Consider the following 13,127-nt stretch of genomic DNA (forward strand, 5'->3'; position numbering starts at 1 on the left):
CCTTTTTGGCAGGGCTGCTCTCAATCTGTTCAGTCCCCAGCCTGTGTTGATACTGGCTGATTTCCCTAATAGCGTGGCAGTGGCCCTGTGTGCCCTCACCAAGTAAGTGGGTGGGCAGCGCAAGGCTGGGCTGGGGCTGCTGGGCACGAGGCCCGGCCCACGGCAGCAGCGCAGTGCCGGGTCAGGAAGCCCAAAACCAGCAGCTGTTCCTGGTACCGGGGCTGTGAGGCTCAGCACAGGGCGGCGATAGCATTCCAGGCTGCGAGGCCCAACACATGGCGGCGGTGCCGTCCCGGGGTGTGAGGCCTAGCACATGGCGCCAGCCCCGCCCCGGCCTGGCCCCGCCCCGATCGCGGGCACCGCGATGTGTCCGACCCGCGGCTCCCGTCAGGCAGCGCGCGGGGCCGTGGCTGCCCCCGCCTCTCGCCCGCGTTCCCCCGGCGGCGGCGGCGCTGAGGTGGCGCCGCGCCCCGGTGAGGTGAGCGAGGCGCCTCAGTCGGCGCTGCCCCATCCCCCGCCGGCCTGTGTGGTCAGGGAGCGGCGGCCCCACCGCGGCCCCTGCGGACGCGCAGCACGGTAAGGTCTGCCCGCTCCATGCCCCCGGGCCGCCCTGCCGCGCTCCCCGGGCGGCGGGAGCGGCGCTCGGCGGGGACGGGCGCGGGGGGATTGTCGCCGGCAAGACCGGCGCCATCTTAGGTCGGAGCGCGGCCTGGCGTCCCCGAGCGGGGCCCCCGCGTTGCGAGGGCTCCCGTGAACCGCCCGCGCACCCCGCTGGCACCGGACGGTTCTGCCCTCGAGGGCGGCCCTGGTAGGGCTCGCTCCGCCCGCCGTTGGCCGCGTGGGGCCCTCCAGGGGCCCCGGGCGTTAACAGCAAGAGCGGTGCTGGCGGCGCGGCTCGGTTCGGCCTCCTCCCCGCCGGCCGCTGTTCTGCCGTGCGGGCCTCACCCGAACCGGAGCCTGCAGCCCGAGCCCAGTGCCGGCGGTCACCCGGCGTGAGGGGCGGGACGCGGGGCGGTCGGGCTGCAGCGGCTGCTGTTCGGCCGCCCTCGGGACTCAGCTGCTCCCGCGGCCTGGCACCACGGCGGCTCGGCGGCGTGAGCTGCTGGCGGGCTGGCACCGCCGATATTGCCCTTCCCAAGGCGGAGCTTGTGCCTTCTCATGGCTCAGAGGATAGCGTTGGCTGCTGAGGTTTGTGTTTGAGGGAAATTGGTTTACTGTTTGGTTTTTTTACAATTCTTAGGTGCAGTTTTAGCTTGGTCATTGTTTCTTTGCTCCTAAACAAATGCAGCCCTCAGTTAAAACCTAGTTGTTCCCACTCCTGATGGAGCTGTGGATTGCACACCCTTCAATTAATGGTGCAAAGTTATGTGCCTGTATGGGACGTTATCTGAGAAATGCAACATGTAGTCCATCGTATGATCCGTGTAGTACGTAAGATAACTTCTCTGGGCATTGAAGTGGGGGAACAAATTATTTGAGTAACAGATGATAGCCATACGAGGAGTGGCTGAGGTGACTTGGTGTGTTCAGCTTACAGAAGAGGAGACTGAGGGGAGCCCACGTGGCAGACCTCATGAAGGAAAGAGGAGGGCAGATACTGATGTCTGGTTACCAGTGACAAGACCCGAGGGAATGGTTTGAAGTTGTGTCAGGAAAGATTTAGGTTAGATATTGGGAAGATTCTTCACCTAGAGAGTGCTTGGGCACTGGAATAGGCTTCTCAGGGAAGTGGTTACAGCACCAAACCTTACAGTTCCAGAAGAGTTTTCTCAATGCTCTCAGGCACGTGGTGGGGTTATTTGGGATATCACATGCAGGACTAAGAGCTGGACACTGTGATCTTTATGGGACCCTTCCAATTCAGAATATTTTGTGGTTCTATTATGGAAAGGTGACAAGGCTAGTCTGAAAAATTTTGGGTTAATGTAGATGTCCTCATTCTAAGCTCACTACTAATTTCATTAGTTATTTGATTTTAAGGCAATCCAAGGAAGTTTTGAGTATTGGAATGCTCACTTGAGCTTAACAGTGGAACAGTCAAATTCCCATTTGAAGTGATAACTGGGTTTTCAATAACTCTTAAGTCTTTTTGTGCCTGCATCTACTATAGTATATTATAGTATAGAAAATCTAGTGATTTTCTGTGCTATAATATATTTTTATAATTATAATACATAATTATAATACTATAATATACTATATCTATATAATATACGATATCTGTATAGTATAGAAAATGTAGTAATTTTCTATAGTGCCAATTTCTGTCCATCCTTATGGTGCTCTTCTACAGATCATTCTGCGGTTTTCACTACAGCTGTTACAGTCTTTATACATTTGCTAATGTTATATAATTTTTTGTTTCAATGTGAATGCTTTTAAATCCTAACTTAAAGAGGTTATAAAGACACCTGGATTTTAATAAAGTTAGGTATTTTTAAACCTAACTGCCATGATAAAGATGGCTGAAATAGTGCTTTTAAATCAGTTTCTTCATCAGAAGCTTATTGCTGTTTTGGGAAATGAGCTCTAATTTTTCAGTCTGTCCTGTATAAGGTTTTTAATTCATCCCCTTTCTAGTAACTATAATAATGTACTAGGGACTTGTGTTTCGCAGGTTGTTGGTTATTTGCACCTGCCTAATGAACTTTCATGGCTATGCTTAGTTTTAGATGGGCAGTAGCTTTTTAAGGCAGTATCTCGATATAGCCTATAATGTTATTTAAAAACTTGCTCACGATTTTGATGCTTTACCTTACAGTACTGATTTCAACACTTTTAACACTTTCTTTGAGTCCGCAGCACTGCAGTGGAGTTTTGGACCTCTCAGATCCATGGACTACCTTTAAGGAAATGTGTATATAAGCATGAATATATGCTTATACCTATTAAAAAATTAGAAAGATAAAGGCTATTATCAGTAGGCTTACTTTTCTTACACTTCACCACCACTGGAGAATATTTGAGCAGAGTGGGGGAAGTGTTCACTGTTGATTTTGTCTTTGAGGGCAACTGCTAGCAGGATTCCTAGAATACATTTTGTGTGTTAATGTAGTCAAAGAAGCTAAAAATTTGGAATCTGTTTGTACTCCAAAAATGGATGTAGATGTTTCCTTTGTCAATGGAGACTGCTTGCAGGAGCTGTTCCTGCACATCTCCTCTAATCCAATCTGTTACCCCTTACTGCAGTTTTGATTGTTCAGGTTACAGATTTTTGACCTCTCAGTTGTGGTGATAAAACTGTTACTAGGCCAGGTTATTTTTAACCTGCCCTGCTTCACACCATAGTTCTGTTCTAAGTTGTGCTGGCACAACTGATGAAGAAGTGTAGGAGCAGGACAGGAATTCATTAGGTCAGCTTTCTTCCCAGGAAAAAAGAAGTCAGTGAGAGCTTGGCTTCAAATTATATCATTGAATTAAAATATTAGGTTAAAAGATGGGAAATGAGTCCTGATACTTGCCTTTTAAAAGATGCTCTGCATTTTGAGTTACCTTTAATAGTATCTTAATGTGTATATCCTGATTCATAAAATGAAATATCCATAAGAGATTTCACCAGTTGGTGTCACTTTCTAAAGGCCTAGGTATATATTATCAAATTCCTTTTAACTGTATTTAAGAAAAAAATCAGCTGCTGTATAGTGTAGGTGAGGTTATCACATGTATCTTGTTAGGATTCTGCTAACATATCATTGCTTGTGCCTATTTTGTGGTTTTAGTATAAATTGTATTGCATCCTCTGAGCACATTTTATGATTTATTACTTTTTTCCCTCTGAGGTCAAGTAAAACTAAGTTCTTAAAATAAGAACACTGCTCATTTATGTTGTCTGTTCTATAAAAGAAGTCTCTGAAATAGCAATTTATTTTGCCTTAAAGTTTATTAAACTTTGCCTTGGTGTTATTAAAAAGTGTTCTAAATGAAAAGTGCCCTACAGAGAAGAAAAAGTTATAGAGTTAAGCTTGATTCTCTTTCTAAGACCTGGCATGTGGCCCATGTCATCTCTGTCAAGTGGAAATCACTTCAGAATCTTCCTCTTTACCGCATACAAGACTTTAGTTTACTATTCTGTTCTTTTGTAGCACCATGTTTGACTTCAGCACCCTAAGCTGATGGAGGAAGCAAAGGAGTTAAGCTTTGCTACTTTATTTAATCTCAAGACTTAACATGTGCTAACACCAGCCCCTTTCTCTTATAAGTAGAGGATGATTGTCTGCTCCCCTGCGATAAACTGTTAAAGACTATATATTTCTGCTAGTCTTACTAGATGATTGGTACTCTGTGTGAGGAAATAGCAGAGTTTCTCATTTATTTTGTTGTTCAGAAATACTTTCAAGATTATGTTAAAGAATGTTAAAAGAAAAAAGAAAACTTTATTTGCCATCTCTGTTTATTTGAAAAACAAATAAAACCAATCATAAGAAATGCTGATGTAAATTTGGTTAATTCCGAAAGGTACATCTTTTTCATTACTACTTCTGTACATGACTTTTTTTTTTTACTGCAAGAAAACATATGTATGAAGGACTCCATCTGATGAGATCTATGCAAGTTTTTTATCAGATCAATTGATAATGGAAACAATATACAATGCATTGTAGGCATTGCTTGGGGATTTTGCTATTGTGGAGTATTTTGTTTGAAGTGTTTTTTTGTGAGTGGTTTGCTTGTTGTTGTTGATGTTGTTTTGTGGAGTTTTTGGGAATTTTGTATAGGTTTTGTTGGGGTTTAGAGAAAATGTGACCATATGGGAAGCCCTGGCAAAATCTTAGAAAATTTGGTAAGCTCTGGGTTTTGTGGGTGAGGTTTTGTTTTGTTTGTGTTGGGTTTTTTCAGATGCAGAGAAAACAAAGCTGTGATCAATGTTTCACTAACTCAGTTATGTGTTTTGTGGCCCTTCACATTTCTTGTGATTGGAATAGGAGTATTTTTTAAAAGATACCTTTCACTATGGTGTCAGAGGCTTCATCTGATAGTTACCGGTGTTTTATACAAAAACAGCTTAAATTCTGTGAAGGATATCTTTGGTCTTTTCTCTTTTAATAGCAAAGATGAGCATGCAAGTAATTGATGCCACATCACCATTCTGACAATCTTTGTATCTTTGATCTCCTGTATCAGATCATGTTCAATCTGTAAAGAACGTGGAGGGAGGGAGACCATTCTATGGGAATTATTGATGATTGCAGTATTCCTTATTGAACAGTGAAGTACTTAATGAAAATACTGAATGTTTTGGTATGTGTGTTTTTGGTTTTTTTTACTGTCTAGTCTCAAGATGGCAGAATTATTCATGGAATGTGAAGAGGAGGAGCTAGAACCCTGGCAAAAGAGAGTGAGAGAAGTGGAAGAGGATGATGAGGATGATGATGATGAGCCAATCTTTGTTGGGGAGATCTCCAGCTCAAAGCCAGCTACTACATGTAAGACAACGCTTTTCCATACTTTAAAACAGGTCTTTTAAGGTATAGAAAATCAAATTTAGTTTGAAAGTATAGAATTCTTGATAGTACAACTTAAGATAGTCCAAATCTTAAAGCTGTATGTCTCTGTCTTACTGAAAATCAGAATTCTTAAGAAATTCTGTCTTAAACCCCAGGTTGTGCGCAGCTCTGGTTACCTCTAACCTTAAATCTCTGAGGTCAAGTAAGGACATTTGAAGGTTTTAGCATTAGTGGTGGAGTTTAAAAGCCAGTATACACAAAGCTGAAATGATGCATGCAATTGCTTACAGTACAGTTAATATTTAGTTGTATATTTGGGAGTGTCTCCCTACTAAAAGAATGTGCATGAATTTAAGTCTCCCTGTTACAGTCATTTCTTTTCCTCCACCCCTCATTTCATGTGTTGGTGAACATCATTCTGACAAAACCTGGGTAGCTGTCTTAATAGTGTCTATAATAAAAGTGCAATCTGGAAAATGATTAATATGAAAATACTGAAAGCCTGTCTGTAAAGTAGATTTTTATTGATAAATTTACCCATCCTTTGTGAAATAGATTTTTTTTTTCATCAAGTTCCCTAGTTTTCTCCTAAGCGCAGGGAGTGAGGTTAGGTGATTGTGATGACAGATGTGTCAGGATTCCGTGCTTGTCCTATGCTTGGGCTTTGGTAGGTAAGTAAAGAAGAATTTTTTTTTTTGTTATTTTAATTAACTTTAGTCGTGAATTTTTTTTTTTGTGTATCCATCTTGTAGTCACTTTGTAAGAGCTCTGACCTAAGGTGTCCCTGGCACAAGACTTTGTCTGGTGAGGTTTACTCCTCAGAGTTTCTGCCTCATCTCTGCCAATGCTTGTATCCAAGATTTTCATTGTAGTTTTCTGGAGGTGTATAATTTGCAGTGAAGAATCCCAGGACAAAATGTTACACGAGGCTGTCTGTTACACTGCTGCATGGATTTCAGAGCTGTTACTAGCTGTTCAGACACTTTAGTTCACAATACTTTCATCTTGCATCTATTAACATTTTTGCTCACTACGATAGTAAGTTAAAGGCTTCTTACACAAGGTTAAAAAGTGGAAAACCAGTTTTAAATATGAAAAGAATACTGAATCTGATATTTAAGTACTTACCAGAAAATATTTTTTAAGAGTGGTGAGTACTCTGAAAAATTTGAAGACTATTTTAAAATAACTCTAGGTTTCCTGCAGTTACAAACATCTAGAATGTCTGAAAAATACCTGTACTGTTATCTGGAAGGTCCAGAGACCTCTGGATTGCTGTTGGTCACTGGCAGTAGGTCATGGTGTAGAGCAACTAGCATGTGTTGGAACAACAAACATGCCAAGTTTGAATGCAGTTGTTGTAGCCAGAGGATAGAAATAATTCAGGTGAAAACTATAATTTTGTGAACTTCAAGAACTTTGGTAAAAGATAGAGACGTAAAATGTTTGCTTTTTATTCTAGTGCTGTCCATACTCGGTCCTGACACAAGTAAAGTAATTTATGGTGTAACTTGTTACTTTATCTTTTTTCCTTCCCTTTCCTCAACTTTTCTCTTTATAATCTTCTACTTCACTATCAAAAACAGCTATGGAAGAATGACCTCAGTTCTTCTCTGGCTTGTAAGTAGTACTACCTGGCAGTAGTCAGGCTTCAGTTTGTTATTGGTGATAGGCAAGATACCATGAGTTCAGCTTTGCTTATCACTGTTTAGTTTGCACCTGATCAGATGAAAAATTGATGACAAATAAAAACTCATGTATAGGTCTTAATTTTTCTGAAGGGTGTAGTTTCTATAATGCATTTCATTTTCTTAACCTTTTCCTGACAGTACAATTACTAGTTTTTGTACAGACTATATGGAAAACTTGAAGGAAATAATTAAACCTCAACTTTCACCTGCTGTCAGAGAGTTGTGTAGTATCAAGTGTCCCTTCTGGTGTACTGGAGGATTATTTTAGCTGGGATGAAAAGTAGTTCACACTTTGTTCCCTTTACCTTTTTCTGTGACTGCTCATTTTTCCTACAGTTAGTGCTTATTGTTCTTGCTTCTTGCTTCATAATGATGCAAACCTGTAATTTGTTAGTGTTTTAAAATGTTACTCTGCATGTCAGCACACTTGTGCTTCAGTGCTGTTTCACCTAAACAGAACAAATAACACTTCGATGAAAGAGGGGAAGTGCACATCAAGTCTGTGATGAATCAGTCGAGTCATGTAAATGTAGTTTATAACTTCAATTAACTGACTTCCTGAAATGTTCTTTTTAAAAGCAATAAAATCTTCCTTTGTAATTTAGAATGTGTGCACATCAGATGTCTTGGCTATGCTTTGTGAGATGTAAGTTTTAGAAAAACTGTTCTTTTGTAGATAGACGTTGCTTAAGCTTAATTTCACACTGGAATTCCTATATGAGGTATAGGTTTGTTTACACTGACAAAATGTGTGTATTCAGCTAAATACCAAAATAATTCAATCCTTATTTGTAGTTACTGTTATGTTGAAATAAAAATAGTATTACTGTTACAGGACCAAATTTTTTCATATCTTAAATAATGCAAACCTGTTTAAATCTGTTGGTTGCAGCTGTTTTATTAGTGTGATCTAAATGCAGGTGGCAGGTTGAAAGCTGTGATCTTCTGGAGCTGTGCTGCTATTAGATAGATTTGTCAACTGGAGAAGTGTATTACTAATGAGCCATTGTTGGTGGAAATGGCCTTAAGGTTATTAAACACAATGTGTAGATACTCTGAGATCTATTGTTTGAGAACCTGATGTAATTTGACCCTGGTTTGAGAAGTTACTTCAAGCCTTTTGGGTGATATATTGGAGAATCAATCTAATTTTATATGCATATTTTCACAGGTCAGAGCAAGCAACTTGTCAGCAGCACTAATGGAACTGAGAATCTGGGAGTAGAAGAGTATTTTGTTTTAATGAATATTTTTGTAACTTCCTGAAATGGTCAGAAATCCTAGACTAAGACAGAAAAGTTAGAGGAATATCAGTGGCATTAGTTAGGGGGTAAACATAATTTAAGAAATTGCATGTGCTCTTGCTGAGCTAGAACTCTGGACACAGACTACCATGTAGGATATGTAAGAAAATCAGTGCTCTTGTAATGCAATTGTAATATGACTCCATTGGTTGCTGATCTGTGTGTTTTCCTTTCACATTGAGAAATGGATGATATCATGAAGTCTAGAATCCAGCTTGTAAGTGCTGTATTTTGCTAATACAGAAGCAAATTAAATCATTGCAGGTTTAGAGAAAATGCTTCCTTTAGTGGAGAGCAGTTCTAGTATTTGGGAAACATATATTTGAAAAAGAGATGTAAATGAATGCACTATAATCAGCAAATTGAAATGTTCATGCCATGTCTGTTTGTTGTTGTTGTTTGTACTCTTATGTGTGTGTTCACCTGTCTCCAAGAAAATTAACATTGAGATTCTCAAGTGAACTAGCTTAACCAAAGAGGAGTGGAGGAGCATACCCTAATTTGTACAAATCTCACTTGGTGTTGCCAGGTTTTTGTTTTAGAAATAACATTTTAATTTATAAGCCAAATCCTGATTGGCTTAACTAGTGTATATGAATGCAGCTTTTAAATTTCAAAAGCAATGAAGCTATTAATTTATTTGCAATTAAGATAAATGTAACTTTTGACAGATATATTGAACAGAGTCAACATCAGCTCATCACGAAGGGGGATACAGAATGGTGCACCCAGTAGAGGTACTTTATTGTCCTAATATGGTAATTAATAAAAAAATCCACAACACTTATGAAACATTTAACTGCAAAATTACAAAGAGATAACTTTGGAATCCTTTGCAACAGGTACAGTCACTACATTCAAGTCTGAGAGTCAGCATTACGTGACGCCTGCCTCCAGCCCCAGTGCCATGCCTGCCCCATCGGTCTTTCAGACTGTGCCCAGACCTGTGACCAGCTCGGTGGCAGTTCAGCCTTTGACTGTAACAGTGAATGCTTCAGGAACTTCACTAACACTGCAGAGACCAGTTACTGGATGTTTATCGACACAGCAGATGCCTGGGTCAAGTTCTGGAATAGCACAGCCTGTTAGCAGACCTGTAACCATTCCAGTGACAACACAGCCAGTATCAAGAAACAACACAGTTCCTGTAGTGGCTCAACCTGTATCCAGGCCAGAGACTACTGCAACAGCACAGCCTGTAATACTCAATCAGGTAAATTTTTATGCATTTAAAATGTAAGAAGTATGATTACTTTTGAATAAATTAATGAAGAACATGCTGTCTCAGTCTAGTGCTTTAAAGATCTGGACTAGATTATAAACTAGCATTATGTTAGCTGTAAAGATTCTAGGACCATAACCTTGCACTGATAAATTAAAATATATGTTTGGAAATACTGATTTGGAAGACTCAAAGATGATAGCTCTAGTAAGAGTAAAATGGCGTTAAATAAAAATCCTAGACACCAGAGAAATTAGTACTGTTTGAGTTCTTTATGTTCTGTGGAGAAATGTTGCAAATCCATTTTCTAAATTTTACAGATTTATTTGCTCAGAGATGAATCTTCTGCATTGATAAAATAATTTCATTTTAAAGTAGCTTGCATTTAGTGTGTAAAGCAACTTTGTGGGTTTTCCCCCTGTTTTTTTGAGTGCCTTACCTTGGGATTTTTGATTCTTAAGAGATTGCTGTAGTAGTAGTAGTTTCTTAGTGGGTTTTCCTTTTTCATTCATGTGGCACATGAATGAAAGCATTGTGAAACAATAGTATGGTAAAGGGGTTTAAGCAACCTAAAGTTGCCTGATCAGTAGGTGAAGCAATTTGGCAACATACTTGTTTTGCTTGAAAAGCCTATAAGGGAACTGTGCACATGTCATGTGTCACAGACCTTCCTGGGTTGCCACAAAACCCCAAATGTGAGGGAGTTGAGTTAGACATTGTTTTGTTGCCTTATTTGTTGGGCATATGTGAGAGAAAGAATGAGGATTGAAATTCCATATTTGTATGAGGTAAACTGATGCAATACTTTTACTGAAAATAATTTACGCTGAAACTGTTCACACCATGTACCTATAATATTAGCTACTATTGTCAGGTTAAAATGAAGCCTGACAGTATGCACCATTTCCATTGTCCATGCAAATACACATACCTGAGGTTGTTTCAGTTATCAGTCTTTTGGTGTAAATAAAAATCATGCAGCATAATGGATTTTGCATTTGCTGAGCAGGGCAATCAGTCTGAATGAGCAGTTAATTAGGCCATTAAAATGAGGATTGGAATTGGGTGTTCTTTTTAAGATTTGTGGCTAAATAATTGCTGATGAGAGGCTGTATTTTAAGAAAAACAGAATTAAAACAGTAATGTAATCATTGTCTATCTACAGGCTAGCTGAATCTGGCAAACTCAATAGGAAAAATACTCATACTTTCTAATTTTGAGTCTTCAGCAGTTGATTGATAGTTTGCAGAGAAAAATTGTGGGTGTGTCTGGTGAAGTGGGTTAGCTAAATTAGTCTGTCACTCTTAAGATGGCCTAAGAAATTATATAATTAAAAGTCCAGATATCAATAGGATATCTAGGTTGCTTCTTTAGTCATCTTAAATCTTTCTTTATGAAGCAAGAAGCTTTGCTACTTTACATGATGTATACACATATTTCAAATCTCTGAAATTTTTTATAGGTTTACTGATGACGTAGTACGCTTCATTAAATCCTCTTAAGATGTGCTAGTAGGTCCTGCAGAATCTTGACTGCAAAAGAAAGCCCTCTCCTTCCCTCACACATACATGCTCATGTTTTTGTTCTAACAGACAAAGCTGGTAGGGGCTTCTGTGTTGTTTTCATGACAAAACCTCAGAGGAAACAGAGCTAAGAAAGCTGAACTTTACCACGGAGTATACATAAGCTGGACATAGCTCATCAAGACAATGATTTCCTTTAAAGAAAGCATGCAGAGTGCACCTTTTGTGAGACTTCTTTCTCCTTCATTAAGTTCATTATTGTTACAGATGAGACTTTAGTTAAGTATCTATAGTGTTACTTTGTCAAAATCTGCAGGTTGTTTTTCCATGGCAGGATGGAGAAACAGCTGTTTGAAGAAGTTGCAGCCTGAAATAGGACATGGAAAAGGTTCTCTAACCATATATCAATCAGTTCTGTCTATTCCAGGTTAGACAGACAAGCTTTAGAAAGTAATGCACCCTTATCTGGGATATCCACAGCACAGGTTCTGTGGTCTCTTGAAGCTTTCACTGTTGAAGTTACGGCCTTACACAGTTTCTTTACAATGTTGACGTTTCGATCATGATTTTCATGAGCCCTTATTTTTTTTTAAGCTGTCTTAAATGTAACATCCTATTCTTCACCTGTTAAGAAATTCTTAAGTACCTTTAATAAGAGTTTTTTGTCTGCATTCTTTTTCCTTTCTTAAGACATGGTGAATCTTCCTTCTCTTTAGCTTAACTTTCGTAAATTCAGAACTGTATTGTCAGTTTCAGCATTATCTAGAATTTGATTTCTTGTTTATATTGTTACTACCATTTGATGATTTTACACTTTTTATGGAGGAAGAAGCTTGTCTGATGTGCCTGTTTTTTAGGGAGGTATTATAATTTAGTGTCTTGGGCAAAGTTGTGTGATTTTTAATCACTCCTGCCACATGATGTCATTTGCTTTTCTTAGTGTTGTGTGTGTACTACCTGTATTTTGACTCATGTCCTTAGTTTGAATTTTCTTCATTCAAGAGCTCCTTAGGGTTTTGGGGTTCCTCAGCCACTCCCCATCTAGTGTTTATTTCACTGGGTGCTGCTGTTCTATAGTGATGATTTTTTTGCCTTGGGTTTTCTGTGACATTTTTGTTCACACATTTTCTGTTTCTTCCTAGCTTGTTCCTTCCTAAGTGGCAAAAGCTTCAAAAAAGTTTTTCTGGAAAGCATTTGACATTTGGATCTTCAGCTTCCAGGTGTTGAAAGTTATCTTTGAAAATACCATGTTGTGAAGATCACTGTGAGGTATAGCTGGACACTGACAGGACCCTTTTTTAGCTGAACATCCTTCAGATGCCTTTGCATTCTAAATACAGTGCAATATTTTTTAATCTCGGGGTGTCAAGAGATTTTTTTCTGTGGGAACTGGTTGCTTTTGATCACCTATTGGGTTGAAACACATATCTCCTCAATTTCTCAACAGGTCTATAATTTGCCTCTTGTCAATGTTTGGTATTCCAGTTTTATCATTGAAATACCGCTTTCCAATTATGAGCTTGATTCACTGACTTCCTAAGTAAGTCAGTCTGTTTTTTGTGTTGTTGCTGTACATGCTGTGTACTAACTGCTGTGCAGTTCCAGAAATTTAGAGTTGATTTTTATTTCAGTCATACAGTTCACAGCAATTTTAATTCAATCAGAGCTGCTGTTGCATTTCATAGCATAGGACTATCCTCTTGTTTAAGAAAAATTTGTCCTTAGCAGCGATAATGTTCTGTAATTCAGTGCTCAGAATGCACTAAGCCACAGCCAATTCTGTCTTGTCCTTATTAGGCACTTTCCTCAGTCAGTGTGACTCAGGTTCTGGTTGTTCCTAGGTAATTTTGAGAGAACAAAGGTCCAGTACTATGCATTGTAATTTTTCAGGATAGGTTTAGTTACCAATTGCCATATAGGGTTCCACAGTTGAAAATCTAGGA

General features: G+C 39.6%; 1 protein-coding gene across 9 annotated transcripts in view; it reads left to right on the top strand.

The window, feature by feature from the left end:
- Positions 1-411: 411 nt before the first annotated feature.
- The window catches only part of ZNF280D (zinc finger protein 280D), a 50,404-nt gene continuing 37,688 nt past the window's right edge, over positions 412-13,127 (top strand). For 5 of the 9 annotated variants that reach the window (XR_001523497.3, XR_002002115.2, XM_015638654.2 and 2 more), the window contains exons 1-4: positions 469-576; positions 5,272-5,423; positions 9,111-9,176; positions 9,282-9,652. Coding sequence is in view for 7 of the 9 variants with exons in the window: in XM_015638654.2 (XP_015494140.1) it covers positions 5,279-5,423; positions 9,111-9,176; positions 9,282-9,652 (582 nt within the window). In the remaining 2 variants the exon portion in view is untranslated. Of the gene's footprint in view, positions 577-934; positions 1,189-5,271; positions 5,424-7,030; positions 7,065-9,110; positions 9,177-9,281; positions 9,653-13,127 lie in introns of those variants that run through there. The other 4 variants (XM_015638652.2, XM_015638655.2, XM_015638651.3 and 1 more) reach the window with 4 other exon arrangements.

The sequence above is a fragment of the Parus major genome, chromosome 10 (assembly GCF_001522545.3).
Source record: "Parus major isolate Abel chromosome 10, Parus_major1.1, whole genome shotgun sequence".
In the NCBI taxonomy this organism is placed as follows: domain Eukaryota; kingdom Metazoa; phylum Chordata; class Aves; order Passeriformes; family Paridae; genus Parus; species Parus major.